General features: G+C 38.4%; 1 protein-coding gene across 1 annotated transcript in view; it reads left to right on the forward strand.

Moving 5' to 3' along the window:
* Positions 1-18,842, forward strand: part of UBXN4 (UBX domain protein 4) — a 58,635-nt gene that overhangs the window by 24,694 nt on the left and 15,099 nt on the right. Inside the window, exons 6-10 of the mRNA XM_004774253.3 lie at positions 4,039-4,132; positions 10,657-10,711; positions 11,443-11,607; positions 13,563-13,690; positions 18,214-18,316. Coding sequence (XP_004774310.1) covers positions 4,039-4,132; positions 10,657-10,711; positions 11,443-11,607; positions 13,563-13,690; positions 18,214-18,316 — 545 coding nt within the window. The remainder of the gene's footprint in view (positions 1-4,038; positions 4,133-10,656; positions 10,712-11,442; positions 11,608-13,562; positions 13,691-18,213; positions 18,317-18,842) is intronic.

The following is an 18,842-nucleotide window of genomic DNA, read 5'->3' on the forward strand; positions in this document are numbered from 1 at the left end:
TCAGGCATATTGCTTATATCTGTTTTGCTTGGATCTCCAGCTGTGGTCTTGTCCTGTTTTCCATTTGTGACAAATTCCTCTGTCTTCACTTTTTGCCTAAGTCTCTGTGCCTGTTTCTCTGTGTTAGGAAAGTCTGCTACATCTCCTGTTCTTGAGGGTAATGGTTTAACGAAGTTGAGGTCCTATAGTGCCCTGCAGTGTAGCGTCCTTTGTTCCCCAGGGCCTGCGCTTCTGGGAGTGTGTCCAGTGTGTGCTTCGTGCACTCTGCTGTTGTCTCCTGGTTGCTTTATGCTTCAGGCTAGCTGTCTGCAGATGCTCTCTTTGTTTCTCTGTCTTTTGCAGATAGTGTTTGGTTCCTGGCCAGAAAGTGATGCGTTTTAACTAGGTGTGCCCTGGTCTGCTTCTGAAATGAGACCTGTTACCACCGCTGCCAGAATAGAGGCCTCACTATCCTCTGGGATTAGGGATTATGCTCTGTGAGCAGGGATTTGGCCTGGTCTTTTGGGGAGGAGGGCTCATCATGCCCAGACTGAGGCAGATGTGACTGGGAAGAGTAGTTTTTCCAGAGTGTGACATGGCAGGGCTTGTTGAAAGCAAGTTAGGTAGCCAGTCTGGGTGCTGTGCTGCTTCCCGCTTATGGCTCTGTTTATGCTGAGGGGTGAAGGAGAGAAATGGCACTGGCCAGTTTGTTTGTTTCTGGAGGGATCTTTCTGTCAGTACTGCTTCTCTGGGATATAATCTGAGATGAGCACCTAACCTCCCTACTGGGACTCCAGGTACTATTTAGATCACTGTTTCCATGCTGAGTATCTGTGGGCTCTTGGCCCTGCCTTTTCTCCAAGAGCAGGCCCAGTGTCCTCTGAACTCTCCCAGAGCCAAACACAATGACCTTTAAAAACTCCAGGCTTTAAGCCCTGCTGGTTAGAAGAATTCATGAAATTTGGACCCTTTTGCTTTCCAGGCCAGTTGCTGTGTGGGTTCGTTTTCCCTGTGCACTCTCTTGTCTTGTTTGTTTCTCACCCTTTCTCTGCCACCACAGTCCTCTCTCCACCTCAACTTCCATGATTTGTTTCTCTTCCGAAGTGTGTCTCTGCATTTACTACCTTCTTCGATGTGACTTCTTTTCTGCCTTTAGTTGTGGAGTATGTTCTGCCAGTCTTCAGGTCAATTACTGGTGTATTTAGGATAAGTTGATAGTTATGTATTTGTATTTGTGGGATGAGACCAGCCTAAGGTCCTACTTCACCTCCATCTTCCCCTCCACCTGGACTTTGCTGCATTCTTAGGGTATTATGTAAATATTCTTCTAAGTTGGTAGTTAACATTACAGGCTTGATCAGATTTAGGTTCATTATATATTATTTTTTGGCAAGACTGCTTTGTAAGTGGGAGATACATTATGCCTAATTATCCAGTTATGTTTTTAAACCTGAAGTTAGAACTTCTAATAAATTTTCATTATGTTTGGGTGTTTATCGTTGTTTTAGCTTAAAAGTTTTTAGGAAATCTGGAACATTCCATTCATTGATTACCTGTTAAATATAAGCTCATATAAGCTGTTTCATGCATAAAGTTATAAATGTATATTCCATACTCATAAGTCATTTACACAATGCCAAAGACAACTCTGCCATGCCATTGGAATTCTTACTGTATATGACATCTATCCATTTTTCTTTGTTTTTAGTCATAAATCTAACTGTATTGTTGTTCAGCACCTTTTTTTTTTTTTCCAACTACCTGCAAGTTATCTTCCAAAGTTCTGTTAAGTTGTTTGCTGTATTAAGGTATGAATGTCCTTGGCATTAATTTAATTTACTAATGAAATTGATTTATTTCCAATTGAACACACACTGGATGCTAGTGGTTAACCACTTCTTATTCAAGGGTTGCATTTAGTGATGTGCCAGTAAATATTAAAGAAGAGGCTCTGGTGGGGGGTGGGGGGGGTGTAGGGTGGTGGGGAGCCCTTGCTGGGAGTATTTGCTAATTTCCAAGGTGTACTACTCCTACTATGGCTGATTTCACACTACCTAGGTAATGCCACTGAATGTAGAGGTAGGGATAGATGTGCATCATCAGCTCTGCTTATTCTCCTATTCCCACCACCACTGTAATAGCTGAAGCACTTAGTTTGTGCTATCTTTGTAGAAGTCTAAGCTTTTTATGTGAATTAACATACATTAACATAACAATTCTATGAGGTTACTGTTCTCATTATACAGATAATACCCAGGTTAAGTAATTTACTAAAGTAATAGGATAAGATTTGAATCCAGATTTTGTTGCTTCAAGGTCCTTACTCTTTCAAAGATCAGAAATGTAAAGAATCAAGTAAGTTGCAAGTGGTAAGGAAGACAATGACAGGTTCTAAAGGGAAGTACCAAAAAATAGCTGTTCTCTACAAGCCAAGTAGGAAATTCTGGCCTTAAGGAAATTTTTTTTTTCTTTTTTAAGATTTTATTTACTTTTTTTTTTTTTTTGAGAGAGAGAGAGAGCACAGAAACTGGGGAAGAGCAGAGGGAAAGGGACAAGCATTTGTTATGCTGAGTGCTGAGCCCACATAGGGCTCCATCTCATGACCCGGAGATCTCCGGGTCATGAGAGTCATCAAGAGTCAGATGCTTAACTGACTGAGCTACCCAGATGCCCCAGGAAATTTTTTAAAGTATGTGGATCTTCCTTGATTTATGATTGGGTTACAGCCCGATACATCCATTCTAAGTTGAAAATATTGTAAGTCAGAAACGCATTTAATACACCTAAATTATTGAATATCATAGCTTAGTCTAGCCTACCTTAAACATCCTCAGAACACTTACAGTAGCCTACAGTTGGGCGAAGTCATCTAACACAGAGCTTGTTTTATAATGAACTTACTGATGTAACTTACTGACTACTGTAGTGAAAGTGAGAACAGAATGGTTGTATGGGTACAGAATGATGTAAATGTGTTCTTTTTCCTTGTGATTTTGTGGTTGACTGAGAGTTGCCACGGTCTATCAAAGGCAGTAGCTTAGTGCATATCTGTAGCCTAGGAAAAGATTAAAATTGGAAGTATGGTTTCTTTTATTTTATTTTATTTTTTTTTAATTTTATTTATTTATCAGAGAGAGAGAGGGGGAGAGAGCAAGCACAGGCAGACAGAATGGCAGGCAGAGGGAGAAGCAGGCTCCCTGCTGAGCAAGGAGCCCGATGTGGGACTCGATCCCAGGACGCTGGGATCATGACCTGAGCCGAAGGCAGCTGCTTAACCAACCGAGCCACCCAGGCGTCCCAGAAGTATGGTTTCTAGAATGTATATCACTTATATACCATCATGAAGTCAAAAAACTATAAGGCAAACCATAGTTAAATTGGGGGCCATCTAGTACTAGTGTAGATACGGATAGCTTTGTTAAGGAATTACTCTGGTTTGCAAAAACAGATCACTTGGACCTGTGTTAATTCTAGAGTGATACCCAGGATCAGACTTTGCCTCTAGAGCTTTACATGTGACAGTGGCTACTGTAGTGGACAGCATAGATACTGGACAGCAATGCTCTAGAGTAAAGCCTACCCATGGTCAGTTATGCTTAACTCTACTTTTGTTATAGTCCCCTCCTGCCAGATTAATACTTTTTCATGTTTTCTCTTTGATCCTGACTTTGGTGGCCCTCAACGGGGTAACTGCTTATTTCCCACTTATATATTGTTGTATCCAGATCCAAATGCCAGAATTAGGAATTGCTCATTCCTTCCTTCCTTCCTTCCTTCCTTCCTCTTTTTTTCTTTTCCCTCCCTCCCTCCCTTCCTTCCTTCCCTTTTTCTTTCCTTCCTTCCTTTCTCTATGTCCAGTGTGGGGCTCAAACTCACAACATGGAATCGCATGACTGAGCCAGCCGGGTGTCCCAGTAATCACTCATTTCTTTTCTTCTCCATTATTAAGAAAAATTTGTAATGTTTAAGATTAACAAATATAATCCAAAATATTTATACATTTTAAAAATTGGCATTAAATACAATATTATTCTTCTTTCTTTTTATTAAATAATTAAGGAGGAGAAGGTTCAGGCCATGCCAGTCCATCTCAGGATCCTGGTGGATGTTCAAATCAGAAATCTCCGGAGGACCTCACTGTCAGAGTGGAAAGGTTTGCTCTTATTTTTGCAAGTAATATTTTTAAGAGAGAGTGGTTCTCAGTTATTTCATTAATTTGAGTAAAAGTTAAAATTAGACAAATGAAGTTTCAGAATTTTGGGTTGAAATTTTTTATGGGCCCAGCACGCTTCCGCTGCGCTACTCTGCTGGGTTGAAATTTTTTATTACCTGGCCAACTTGTATCCATAAAAACTATATTCTACAAGTAAAGTTAGGTATCTTTGAAGTCATCAGTCACCTTTAGGTTTGATCAGCCCAACAGCCTCTTTTTCACTGGTTTTTGATACATGTGTTTTTCTGTCCATTACTTCTGCTTTTAACTCTCTGTGCCATAGGATAGTAAGTTCCCAATGGGACGAACTTCAGCTACTTTTATGATTGTACTGAGCCTTGGTTTTGCATAAGTGGGTGTCTGTTAAGTGTCATATGTTACTGGTCTAATAATCAGGTACAGATTTCTGACTTTTTGTGATTTGTACTTTAGTATTTTTAATAATACAGAAATTTCCAAACTAGAGCCCTTTATAGTATGATTCTTAAGTTATATGAATTGTATATGGATAAAGCAGGAATATTTTTTAATCTTGACCTAAAACAACTTAGCGAGGCTTTTTTGTTTTTTGAAGATTTTATTTATTTATTTGACTGAGAGAGAGCGAGTGAGAGAGGGAACACAGGCAGGGGGAGTAAAAGAGGGAGAAGCAGGCTTCCTGTTGAGCAGGGAGCCTGTTGGGGCTTGATCCCAGGACCCTGGGATCAGGACCTGAGCCAAAGGCAGATACTTAATGACTGAGCCATCCAGGCACCCCACAACTTGGGGTTATATGGAAGTTAAGAAAAATTTTTAGACTTGAGTTTCTTGTTCACACAGATGCCATAGGGGAACAAGTTTCAAAATGATTACTAACATTGGGTATTTGGTTTTGCTCATGACTAAGAATCATCTTCATTTCAGCAAAACCTGGATTCTGATGGTTCTTTGTAGGTGTCTGGGCAGGGCCAAGATCTTGAGTTAAAAGGATAGATTTGCTCACAGCGGTAAGAAGTGGTGTAGCAGAGAACCAAAGTTCCCAATGATTCATCCTCTTTGTTTCATTCTGTTTTGCTAACACCAAGTCCACTACTGGGTATCTTTATTTGCACCACATTTGGGAAGTGACAATAAAAGATCAGAAAAGGATTTGGAGACTTGGAGGGAATGAAAAGACACACAGCGGGTAGCCTTGTAGGGTGGCTTAAGTGCTATTTAATGGCAATGTGAAAGGGAAGTTGCTGTTGTTTCATAATAGCTTCCATTCTTAAGAGAGTGTCTGCCCCTTTCTGCCTGCATGGTACTATAGCTTAACAATAACCCACAACCTTCCGACCAACTCTGCATGGTACTACAAACAAAATAATATACCATCTTTAATTAAAAGAGTTACATATAGTGACGACACTGGTGTATATGTGTTAAATATAGTATATTGAGTCAGATAAAGACAGTTTAAGACATAGAAGAAAATGTTAATATTATGGAAGGGAAATTAGGGACTTTTTTTTTTTGCTTTGTTTTGAAGTTGCCAAACTGTCTTCATTGAGCATAAATTATTACTTTTATAATTAGCATATCAGGACAGAGTGGGTCTACAGGTTGTTTGAGATCCTTAAACTGAAAAAAACTTTTAAAGCACTCTTAGAGATACATACATGTGTATTTTTTAAAACCATATACCGTTAGAACCCATTACATGAAATGCATGTGGGCTAGGGCCCTTTAAAAGAGTACTAGTATTAAAATTGGATGAAATGTTGGCATACTTGCTAATGAAACAGTTTTTATTGGAAAGTAACTGTTCTCTGTTTAAACAACTTTTGAAAAATCCACATCATATAATTAAAACTATAAAAGCATTTCAAATTGGTGCTGAGATTAACTTATCAGACTCAGCTACCCAGTAGGGCCTAGGTCCTAATAGATTAGTTTCCTATTCTGTGGTCATATATTTTATTCATCTGAGTTGTACCCAATTAGGAATTTTGTTTTTTTGTGGAATTGGTTTCATTGACAGTGACAACTAAAAACAACATCCTGTATAGTATTCCTATCCCAAATGACATCTTAGCTCCTCATTTATACCCTTCAGGTGGCCTTCATCTCCACCATCCCTTGTCATAGACTCTGTAGTGCTTTTATGCCTTTGACTTACCCATCAGCTGCAGGTTATTCTACACTGAAACCCTAATGTGCTGTTAGTTTCTCGGTCTCATAGAACTGACCTGCGGTGCTTTTTCACAGCCCAGATAAATTTGACACGTCAAATACCTGTGTATAATCTGATATTTATAGAATTTTGTAATACCAAGTTCTATAAAGCAAAATATATACATTTTTTTCCTCTAACTTTGATGGTATTTTAAAATTTCTGTCCTACAGACTAAAAAACTCAGCCTTAAAATTTGGAAGGTCGGGTTATTAAATATTAGGATTCTTGTCATCCTCTCAAGGATAACATTTATTTCCAGAGATCAAGTTTCTGTACTTGGAAAGACTAAGTACTTCTACTAGATCTTAGGCTTTTCCTCATCTGGCTTCAAGGATTTTGTTAGGGGAAATGTCACTAAATCAAATTGATGTCACCTCAGAAACTCATCCTATCCTATACATATTAAGAAAAAAAATCTATCTTAAATAGTCTTTTCAAGGAAGTAAACTTGATTTTTTTTTTAAGAAACAGATTGATTTGTAATTGTGAGATCTTATGTAATCTGTGAGAAATTAAGTTTTGCTTAATATTAAACTATATATACAGTTTTATTTTCAAAGCTAAAATTTGTGAAATTTGAATCTTCTTTGTTTCTTTTAATTAATCTCTATGTCCAATGTGGGGCTTGAACTCGATGACCCTGAGATCAGGAATTGTATGCTCTACCGACCAATCCAGCCAGGTGCCCCTGAAAGTTGAATCTTTTAGCGACTCACACGAAAAGATACATCTTTTAGTTAAATTTTGCTTATGTTTTTATGTCATTATGTTTAAAAATTGGTAGAATCTTTGGGAAAGATAATAAAGATATTATCAAATAATTACTGTCAAGGAGTGCCTGGGTGGCTCACTGTCTGCCTTCAGCTCAGGTCATGATCCTAGGGTCCTGGGATTGAGCCCATATTGGGCTCCCTGCTCAGCAGGGTGCTTGCTTCTCCCTTTCCTTCCCACTCATGTTCTCTGTTGCTATTTCTGTCTCTGTCTCTCAAATAAATAAATAAAATCTTTAAAAAAAAATTGTACCAATCAATGCCAACCTTTACTTGGGAAAAATTACAAACCTCAAAAGTTGAAAGAATAGTATAATGACTTTTTTTCTTCTTTTTTGCCAACTTATTTGAAAGTTGCAGGCATCATTTCATTTTACCCTAAATACTTCAGTGTATATCTCCTAAGAATAAAAACATTGTCTGAGATTTTATCAGCTCTGAGTGGGGACTGCAGTCTAGGAAGGGGTCTGGGAGTCTCTGCCTACTGATTCACGCCCTACCTTTTCCTTCAGACCAATGAACACAATTTAGCAGTAGATTCCTGGATGCGGCAGTCATGAAACAGTTGGTCATTCCGTCATTGAGTAAGATGCAATGGGCTTTTCAACTAGATTAGAACAAAATAGCATCTGTTTTTCTCAGAAGAGAATTCTGCAATTCACCAATTCTGGTGGGGTGTAATTAAAGACATTCAGATATTAATATGATCCCATTGTCACACTCAAATTATAAATACATGATACAGTAAGATTATCTGATAAGCGGTCATTCAAATTTGCCCAGTTACTTCAATAATGTCCTTTATAACTTTTTTCCCCGATACAGAATCCATTCGAAGATCATTCATTGAATTTAGTGTAGTCTCTTTTTTTAATTCAAAACATTTCCTTTATTTTGTTTTTGTTTTTATTTCTCATGACTTGGACATTCTTTAAGTGTCTAGGCTAATTGTTTCTAGGATGTCTTTTTTTTTTTTCTTTTGAGATTTTATTTATTTGTTAGAGCGTGCGGGAGTGGCAGGCTCTGCACTGAGCAGGGAGCTCACTGCCTTATGGATCCCAGGGCTCTGGGATCATGACCTGAGCTGAAGGAAGATGCCTAACCCACCAAGCCATCCAGGTGCCCAAGTTTCTAAAATGTCCTTTAATTTGGTCCCTATTTTTCATTCTAGGTTCAGGTTAAAGTTTGAGAACCTTACCTAAGTAATGTTTGTCTTATTACTCACATGAGGAGGCATCTGATACCAGATGTTTGCTTATTGGTGATGTCAAGTTTAATTGTTAATTAAGATGGTGTCTGTTGGATTTCTTGATTATAAAGATACCTTTTCCCTAATTAATAAGTATTTATAGGGTGATTCTTTGAAACCATGAATATGCTGTTCCTCAAAAGCTTTAACCCAGTGGTTTGGCATCTGTTGATTTTTGCTTGGATCAGTTATTTCATTTGTAGTTGAAAATGGTGGGGGTTTTTTCCTAGTAGTTTTTTTTTTTTTAAGATTTTATTTTTTTATTTGACGGAGAGAGACAACGAGAGAGCAGGAACATAAGCAGGGGGAGAGGGAAAAGTAGGCTTCCCACTGAGCAGAGAGCCCTATGCAATGTGGGGGCTCAGTTCCAGGACACTGAGATCATGACCCCAGCCGAAGGCAAATGCATAACGACCCAGACACCGTTTTTTCTAGTTTGTACCTTCTAATTTTATGCCGTATGTATTTCTTAGCTGGCATTCTTCTGTAGAGAACTGCTTTTATCCACCTCTTCTGCTTTCTTTCCCCAACTTTTTTTTTCAGTAAACTTAAAAGATACCAGCACCCAGATCAAGAAATAGAAAATTACCAGTGTAGTCCATACATTAGGGGCCTGATAACCCTTTCACAGTAACTACTTTCCTCCCCAAAATAACCACTGTTCTGCATCAGCACCATAGATGAGTTCTGCCTGCTCATAAACTTCACTCATGTTCTCTCTCTGCTCTCCTTTGCTTCAGCTTTTTTGTGGTGCTGCATGTGACAGGAATTGGTACACTCTTGTTGCTGTATAGTATTCTTTTATTTGACTAATTCATTCTGTTGATGGATTTTTTTTTTAAAGATTTTATTTATTTATTTGACAGAGAGAGATCACAAGTAGATGGAGAGGCAGGCAGAGAGAGAAAGAGGGAAGCAGGCTACCTGCTGAGCAGAGAGCCTGATGCGGGACTCGATCCCAGGACCCTGAGATCGTGACGTGAGCCGAAGGCAGCGGCTTAACCCACTGAGCCATCCAGGCACCCCTGTTGATGGATTTTTGAATTGTTCTCATTTTGGGGGCTATTATGAATAGATATATATGCTATATGAGCATTCTTGTACATGTCTTGGTGGACATATCTTTTGGGTGTATTTGCAAGAGCAGAAAAGGGTCATAAATACTTGGCAAACAGTTTTTCCACAGTGGTAGGTAACAGTTTATAACTCCCCTCAGCAGTAAGACATTTTATGGATCCCATTTTTCCACTGTGTTACGATTCATTTCTCTTACCATTCTTTTTGGTGCACTCGTTGCCATTGATTTGACTAGTGACATCCTCTTCATTTTTGCTTTTCTGTTCTTTGATATATGTCCCCATCATTCTTTGAGCATTCCCTTGATTTCTGGCTCAGGTTGTTTCAAGTGAGCTTTAGCAAACACTTAGGCCTTTGTAACCGAAATCCCTCTGAGGAAGTACCATTAATTTTTAAAAATTGAGGTAATTACATATCACAAAATTCATGGTCGATTTTAATGTATTCACTAAATTGCGCAACCATTATTACTCTTTGCTTTCGTAATTTTTTTTTTAGATTTTATTTATTTATTTGACAGAGAGAGATCACAAGTAGGCAGAGAGGCAGGCAGAGAGAGAGGAAGGGAAACAGGCTCCCCGCTGAGCAGAGAGCCCGACGTGGGACTCAATTCCAGGACCCCGAGACCATGATCCAAGCCGAAGGCAGCGGCTTAACCCACTGAGCCACCCAGGCGCCCCATAATTATTTTTAATTGATGAACTTTTTAGAGTTGGGAATCAGTTTTGGTATTAGTTTTTATAAACGTTAGCCTTCAGCATTTTAGAATTTGTGCTATGTTGCTGTTTACTTCTATGTAGGGGGAAAGCATTTGTAACTTACTAATTTATGTACTCATTTGAAGATGTGTATGTATATTTTTAAATCAGTATCAGATATAATGATGGGGGGAGAAAAACTAATGGTTAAGTAGGAGGTGGAATTAAGGTTCTAAAATAAATAAATAAGAATAAATAAGTAAATAAAAATAAATAAATGAAAGGCTCCCGCTGACTGATTATGGATTTCTGTTGGGGCTGGGGGCCAGGCAGATGAGTTGTTGCTTTGTCTGCATGAGCTTTTTTTGTTTGTTATTTTATTTCCCCGTTGATTTTAGCAAAGGGAGTCACCCATATGTTTTCATTATATTAATAAGTCTCCATTAATGTATTTTTTAAAAACTTTTTATATACAGACTCACTAAAAAACTCGAAGAAAGAAGAGAAGAGAAAAGGAAAGAGGAGGAACAGGTAAACTTCATGTACATCATCATTTTGCCCTTCCAGTAAGGAAATGTTTGATTCCCTGCTGAATTTGGCAGACCTTAGATGGCTTTCTGGTTACAGTTGAGTGTTGAAGCACAGTGAAGGTAATTAACCTGAATTCCTTAGTAGGATCATAGTGTATACTTCTTGTGGGTTTTTTGTAAATTGCTAGGAATAAGTTTAATCTTCTCTCTGCAGTGAGTCTTTTACACTAAGAATAAAGAGAATTGAAGTAAAATTGTATTATATTGATGCAGATGAAATTCTTAGCTCCTTTCTATGCAAAAGAAATTTGTAGGTATTTTGCTGTATTTTCCCTCTGGTGTTGCCAAATTCTGGTTCACCATTCATTTTTCTCATCGTGTGCTCCTGAACTATGTCATCTCTTTTGAGATTATAAGAAAGTTATTAATTCTTTATGCCAAATAAATGACTACTTTGTGTCCTTAGAGGGTAACATTTACTTTACAAACCAAAGACCTGTAATCCTTTTTTTCAAATTACATCACAACCTTAATAGAAATGCTGAGATTTGTAAATTGATAGACATTTGACCTTTAACCCATGCTATTAATAAATCCTTTTAGACCCTTACATTTTATGAAATTACTTTGTCCCTTTAGCTGTGCCCTACAACCAGCTCATATAAAATAATACCTAAGCAGATTAGTAAGTTGTCTTTTGGGCTCATAATACTTCGTTTCTCTTTAATTTAGAGAGAAATTAAGAAAGAAATTGAGAGGAGAAAAACTGGAAAAGAAATGTTGGATTATAAAAGAAAGCAAGAAGAAGAACTAACAAAAAGAATGTTAGAGGAAAGAAACAGAGAAAAGGCAGAAGATAGGGCAGCTCGAGAGCGCATAAAACAGCAGATTGCATTGGTGAGTAATAAGTTTATTTTTAATTCTTCACTCTCATGCAGTTGTTTTTCCATGCACAGTGGTTTTGGTTTACTACCAGGCCATGTACATAAAAATAGTAGACTTTAGTGACTCAAAGAGTACAATTTTCAGGTTCCTTTTAGTAGAAATTGTATATTGGATTAAAATATAGTTAAGGGATACACGTATGGCTCAGTCAGTTAAGTGTCTAACTCTTGATTTCTGCTCAGGTTGTGATCTCATGGTTGTGAGTTTGAGCCTTGTATTGGACTCCGAGCTGGGCGTGGAGCCTGCTTAAGATTCCTCCTCTTGGGCACCAGGGTGGCTCAGTTGGTTAAGTGACTGCCTTCGGCTCAGGTCATGATCCTAGAGTCCCAGGATTGAGCCCCACATCAAGCTTCCTGTTCAGCCTTGAGTCTGCTTCTCCCTCTGACCCTCCCCCTGCTCTGGCTCGCTCGCTCTCACTCACTCTCTTGTAAATAAATAAAAATTAAAAAAAAAAAAATTCCCCCTCTCCCTCTACCGCTTCTCCCTTCCAAAACAACATAACATATTAAGATTAAAATTGGGGGGCACACCTGGGTGGCTTAGTCGTTAAGTGGCCAACTCTTGATTTCAGCTCAGGTCCTTATCTCAGGATTGTGAGATTAGGCTACACATCATGGAGCCTGCTTAAGACTCTCTCTCTACTTTTTCCTCTTCCCTCACCCCATTTGGAAAAAAAGATTAAAAATTGGGATTGGATAAAGAAGTTGTGGTATATATATACAATGGAATATTATTCACCCATAAAATGAATGAAATCTTGCCTTTTGCAACAACTTGGATGGAGGTAGAGAGTATTATGCTAAGTGAAATAAGTCAGTCAGAGAAAGACAAATACCATAAGATTTCTCTCATGTGAAATTAAACAAAACAAATGAGCAAAGAGAGGGAAACCAAGAAACAGACACTTAACTGTAAAGAACAAACTGATGGTTACAGAGGAGGAAGGTCAGGTGATGGGTGAAGTAGGTGAAAGGTATTAAGGAGGGCACTTGTCCAATGAGCACCAGGTGATGTATGGAATTGTTGGGTTACTATATGTTGTATACCTGAAGCTAAAAGAACAATGTAGGTTCATTATACTGAAAACAAAAACTTGATAAAAGATTAAAATTGAGATGCTTTTTTTCAAAGTAATTTTTTTTTGTGTTATGAGACCGTTGTCAATAGGTAGCTTTCAAAAATTCCCTAGGGATGTGAGGGCGATCTGGCTGCCAAACCTGTCATAGCATTGATCACCAAGTGATCTGGCTGGCTAGATGGGTGTCCCCTTCCTCCCTCACTGCTTCATGTGTATTCTTTCTGAAGCTGAGCTACCCTGCTAGAACCTCCAAAGAAGTTTTCAAGGTCCATTTGTAGGAGAACATAGAGTAATTAGGCTTTCAAGACTCAGACACATCCAAATGAAGTGCTACATATGGCAGTCTGCCTTTCTTTCAAAAAAAAAAAAAAAATCCCTAGAAAAGAAGCTTAGAACTGGTTATGTGGCATTCTCCTCTAGTCACAACTCTTCTTTTGTGGGACATTCAGAAGATTTACATACATCAAATAGGAGGTTAAGATGGTTTTGAAACAGCTGCCTTTAGAATTGAGCAGTTGTAGTGCATATGAAAGCCATTTCTACCTTAATATTGTTCATTTGTTTATGCAACAAATATTTGTTGATTATCTACTGTTTGCCAGACCTTTTCCCAGGCTCTGGCGATACAGTAGTAACCAAAATTAAGTCCTTGTTTGTTCAATAAGCAACTTGCTGGTCTCTGATCATTCATAAAACTAAAAAATACCAGCTCCAGAGTGATAAAGTTTACAGATGGCTTTAAGGAATCTTACATACATTTGTATTTGTTCCTTATGTTTGTTCCATTCTAGCAATGAAAGCTAATTAGTATCTAATACCTGTTTTAAAGGACCGTGCAGAGAGAGCTGCTCGTTTTGCAAAGACAAAAGAAGAAGTAGAAGCTGCTAAAGCTGCTGCTTTGCTGGCCAAACAGGCAGAAATGGAAGTCAAAAGGGAGTCTTCTGCAAGAGAAAGAAGGTACTTTATTTCCCACTCAATTCCCTCAATTCATAGCCACTGAGGAGAACAGCAGTTGTAAGCTGCTTTTTAACACTGTTGTGCACTGTGGCTCTAATAAGTAGTTCCAGGAGGACATAATGACCAGTGTGGCAGTTGCCAGTGGTACTTGTCACTGAATGTTTTCAAAAGACAGAAAACACATATATTGAAATGATTACAGTGGTTATCTTACATGTATTGTGATTTTTTTTTTTAAGATTTTTATTTATTTATTTGTCAGAGAGAGCACAGGCAGACAGAGTAGAAGGCAGAGTCAGAGGGAGAAGCAGGCTCTCCGCGGAGCAAGGAGCCCGATGTGGGACTCGATCCCAGGATGCTGGGATCATGACCTGAGCCGAAGGCAGCTGCTTAACCAACTGAGCCACCCAGGCGTCCCTTTTATTTACTTGACAGACGCAGCAAGAGAGGGAACACAAGCAGGTAGAGTAGGAGAGGGGGAAGCAGGCTTCTTGCTGAGCAGAGAACCCCGTGCCAGGTTCAGTCCCAGGACCCTGGGATCATGTTTTGATCTGAAGACAGATGCTTAAGGACTGAGCCACTCATGTGCCCTATATCAGGATTCTTGAGGTTGTGATTATCTCAGGTCAAACAGGATTAAGCAAAAAGGGAATCTGTTGGCTCTGCAGTTGGAATTTCCACTGATGGTTTTGGTAGGTATAGCTAGGTTCAGGGATTTAAAAGAACATTTTCTCTCTTTTTAATCTCTTGGGCTTTTTTTCTGTTTTAGCTTCATTCTTAGAGAAACTTTTATGATGATGTCAGGTGAACCCAGGGCCTCTTGGCACATTCAGAATCTTGAGCTCCTTATCCCAGAGAGGAAAAACTCTTTCTCAGATCCTATATCATTAAGTAGGGAGAATTCTGATTGGCCTTATTTGGCGGATGCGGCCACTTTCAGATCAATCCCTATGTCTACTTAAATTGGCTCCCTGGTTGGGGGAGTTCACATGCCTACTTTGGTGGCGAGGAGGTTAGGGAAATGTTACTGATAATCATACCAGAATGAATGATAGGTGGCAGGAATAAGGCATTTCCCAAAACAAAAATATATTGTAAAGAGAAAAATACAGATTTCCAGTATGTCCTAGTTGGATTATGGTTAATATTTTCTTTCTTACTTTTCTGTCTTGTCTTTTTTTTATGATTTTATTTATTTGAGAGAGAGGGAGCATGAGTGTGCAGGCATGAGTGGGGGGTAGGTATGGGCAGAGGAAAGAAGGAGAAACAGACTCCCCACTGAGCACAGAGACCAGTGCGGGCTTCAATCCCAGGACCCAAGATATGACTTGAGCTAAAGGCAGATGCTTAACCGACCGAGCCACCTAGATATTCCTTTACTTTTCTGTATTTTCTATATTGGAAAATTAATGAGCATTACTTTTGTTATTCAGAAAAACTTTATTTTTTTAATAATTTTATTTTTAAGTAATCTCCATGCCCAGTTTGGGGCTCTAACTCATGCTTCACCAATTGAGCCAGCCAGGCACCCCAGAAAAAACTACTTTTTGTTTGATTTTTCAGTTTTTACCATGCTTATTTTATAATCATGATTTCTACGCCCTTATTAAGTTGATACAGTTTGAGGAAATAAATACTTCCTTCCCTTTTTGTTGCATAGGTACTAGTGGAGGAAGGGGGAACAGAGTATGAGAGAATAAGCAAAGGATGTAGGCAGCAGAAAGATGAAGTCAAAGAGAGACAGTGAATGTTTATGTGAACCTTTCTGTAAGCAGTACCAACCAACAAAGTACAAAGCTCATAACATGAGTAAAAACTACTTTTTAAAAACTATTTTCCGAAAGTAATAAAATACTTAAGAATATATTTAATGAAGGTGTAAGACTCTTACAATGAAAACTAGAAAACATTTTTGAAAGAATTAAAGCAAACATAAATATATGGGAAGACTTTCTGTGTTCATAGATCAGAGGACTAAATATTGTTGAGATGGCAGTACAAAAGGGGCTTGAGAGATGAAAAGGAAAAGTGGGGAAAAAATGGCAGTACTCCCAAACTGATCCGTAGAGTCAACACAATCCCCATTAAAATCCCAAGTGATTTTTTTTTGCCAAAATTTTTGCATAAAAATCATGTAGAAATGCAAGGGACCTAGAATAGTCAAAATTACCTGGAAAAAGAACAAACTTGGGAGAATCAGATTTTTTAAATTTTAAAGCAAAGCTATAGTAACCCAGACAATGTGGTATTGGCATAAGGATGAATATATGGATCACTGTAGTAGAACTGAGTCTTCAGAACTAAACCTATGCATTTCCCCAATGTTTATAACAGCAATGTCCACGATAGCCAAACTGTGGAATGAGCCCAGATGTCCATCAACAGGTGAATGGATAAAGAAGCTGTGGTGTATATATGCAACGGAATATTACTCAGTCATCAAAAAAGAATGAAATCTTGCCATTTGCAACAACGCGAATGGAACTAGAGGGTATTATCCTAAATGAAATCAGTCAGTCAGAGAAAGACAAATACCATAGGATTTCACTTGTGTGGAATTTAAGAAACAAAGCAGATAAACAGAGAAGAAGGGAAAGAAAAATAAGATAAAAAGAGGGAGGGAAGCAAACCATAGGAGACTCTTAACTATGGGGAGCAAACTGAGGGTTGCTGGAGGGGAGGTGGGTGGGGATGGTGTAATTGGGTGATGGGCATTAAGAAGGTCACTTGAGGTAATGAGCAGTGGGTGTTTTATGCAACTGATGAATCACTAAATTCTACCCCTGAAACTAATATTATACTATATCTAACTAAATTGGATTTATTTATTTATTTATTTTAAAGATTTTATGTATTTATTTGGCAGAGAGAAATCACAAGTAGGCAGAGAGGCAGGCAGAGAGAGAGAGAGAGGGGAGCAGGCTCCCCGCTGAGCAGAGAGCCTGATAATGGGACTCGATCCCAGGACCCTGAGATCACGACCCGAGCCGAAGGCAGCGGCTTAACCCGCTGAGCCACCCAGGTGCCCACTAAATTGAATTTAAATAAAAAATTGAAATAACAAAATCTTTAGGAAAAAAAAACCCATGCGTTTATGATTGATTATGATTGAAAATGTTACCAGGGTCATTCATGGGGAAAGAATAGCTCTTCAACAGATGGTTCTTGGACACATCCAAAAGAATGAATTTGAACCCTTTCCTCAAGTATAAACGCTTAGAAAAAAATGAGAAATTCCTGTGATCTTGGAAAAGGCAGTGATTCTTAGACATGACGCCAAAAGCACAAGCAACAAGAGAAAGCAATAGATAAGTTGGACTTCATCAAAATTAAAAACTTTGTGTTGCAAGAGACATCATTAAGAATGTGAAAAGATAGCCCCCAGAATTGGAGAAAATATTTGCAAACCATATATCTGATGAAAGACTTGTATCTAGAGTACAAAAAAGAGTCTTTAATAACTTAACAATAAAAAGCAAACAACTCAGATTTTAATATGTGAAAAGGATTTAAATAGCCATTTATCCAGAGAAGATCTCCAAGTGGTCAGTTAGCCATATAAAAAGCTACTCAACATTATTAATCATTAGGAAAATTAAATCAAAACCACAATGAGATACTGTTTAATGCCCTCCAGGATTCCTAAACTTAAAAGCAGTAACAAATCTTGGTGAGGATGTGGACACTTTGGAACTCTCCTATATGGTGATGGGATTATAAATACCATTTAGCAATTAAAAAGAATGAAATGCTGACCCATGCTACAACATGGGTGAACTTTGAGAACATGTTACATGAAAGTGAGTTACCAGAAAGTCAAACATTCCTATGTTCCATAATATGAAATGCCTGAACTGGGCAAATTCTTAGAAGCAGAAAGTAGATTAGTGCTTGCCAAGGGGCTAGATGAGGGAGGAGTAGCAAGCAATTGCTGTTGGGTTCAGGGTTTCTTTTTGGATTGATGAGAATGTTTTGGAATTAAATATGGTTGTGCAACTATGACCATAATAGAAACCACTAAATTAATTGTATGCTTTATCTTTTATAGAAGATGTTATTTATTTGAGAGAGAGATAGCGAGAGGGGGAGGGAGAAGCTGGCCCCGGCCAAGTAGGGAGCCTAACGTGGGGCTCACGTCAGGACCCCAGGATCATGATCTGAGCCAAAGGAAGACACCTAACCAACTGAGTCACCCAAGCACCCCTAATTGTATGCTTTAAAAGAGTGAAATAAAATTTAGTCATTGGAGCATGCAACTCTTGATCTTGGTTGGGGTTGTGAGTTTGAGCCCCACCTTGAATGTAGAGATTACTTAAAAACCTTTAAAAAGTAAATAAAAGGGTGAATTTTATGTTATGTGAATTATATCTTGATAAAGCTGTTACTGAAAAATAATAAATGAAGGGGTCTGACATGGGAAAAACCTGTTTTTTCATTTTGCACATTTTCACTTCCATTTTCTCTTTTAATGATACTGTTTGAGAATTTGTTAAGATGCTGATTTTAATTTTCTATTTTCATAGCACTGTTGCCAGAATTCAATTTCGTCTTCCTGATGGTTCTTCCTTTACAAATCAGTTCCCTTCTGATGCTCCTCTAGAAGAAGCAAGACAGTTTGCTGCACAGGTAAATTTATGTCTTGTCTTGACTTACAGTAAAGATAGATGAAAAGGTTATTAAAATGTAGGAGGAGAAAATTTCCAAGCCTGGTTTGTAGAGTATAAGTCGTGACTTATCCCCAGGAGGGAAGCATCAGACCCCTTTGGGGTGTTGTGGAGCTTCCATCATGCATTAGTGCCACAGAGAGAAAGCACATCTGTTTGTTGTGTAGAAATAGGGATTTGCTAATAGCATACAATAGGTTTTGGAAACTTTTCTCACTGCTCTTGCAAATGATTCTTCAGAGGTCTAATCTGAGGGAGTTGTTGCCTATAAAGGGATGCAGTTTTTTCTTCCTCTCTCTTCACATTTTCTGCAGGTCACCTTGGGCTGGCCATTTTCCTGCCATCTGCCAGGTGGCCAAACCTAAAGATCAGTAATCTTTCTTTGGTCACAAGTATCTTCTTCAGGAATTTACTTCCAGAATGTGGCCTTACTCAAAATCTGAGTTGGTGTGAAATTTTATATCTTAGAAAATAAGATATGAGTACTT

Source organism: Mustela putorius, unplaced genomic scaffold, assembly GCF_011764305.1.
Source record: "Mustela putorius furo isolate JIRA1106 unplaced genomic scaffold, ASM1176430v1.1 tig00003867_pilon_pilon_pilon, whole genome shotgun sequence".
NCBI classification, from domain to species: domain Eukaryota; kingdom Metazoa; phylum Chordata; class Mammalia; order Carnivora; family Mustelidae; genus Mustela; species Mustela putorius.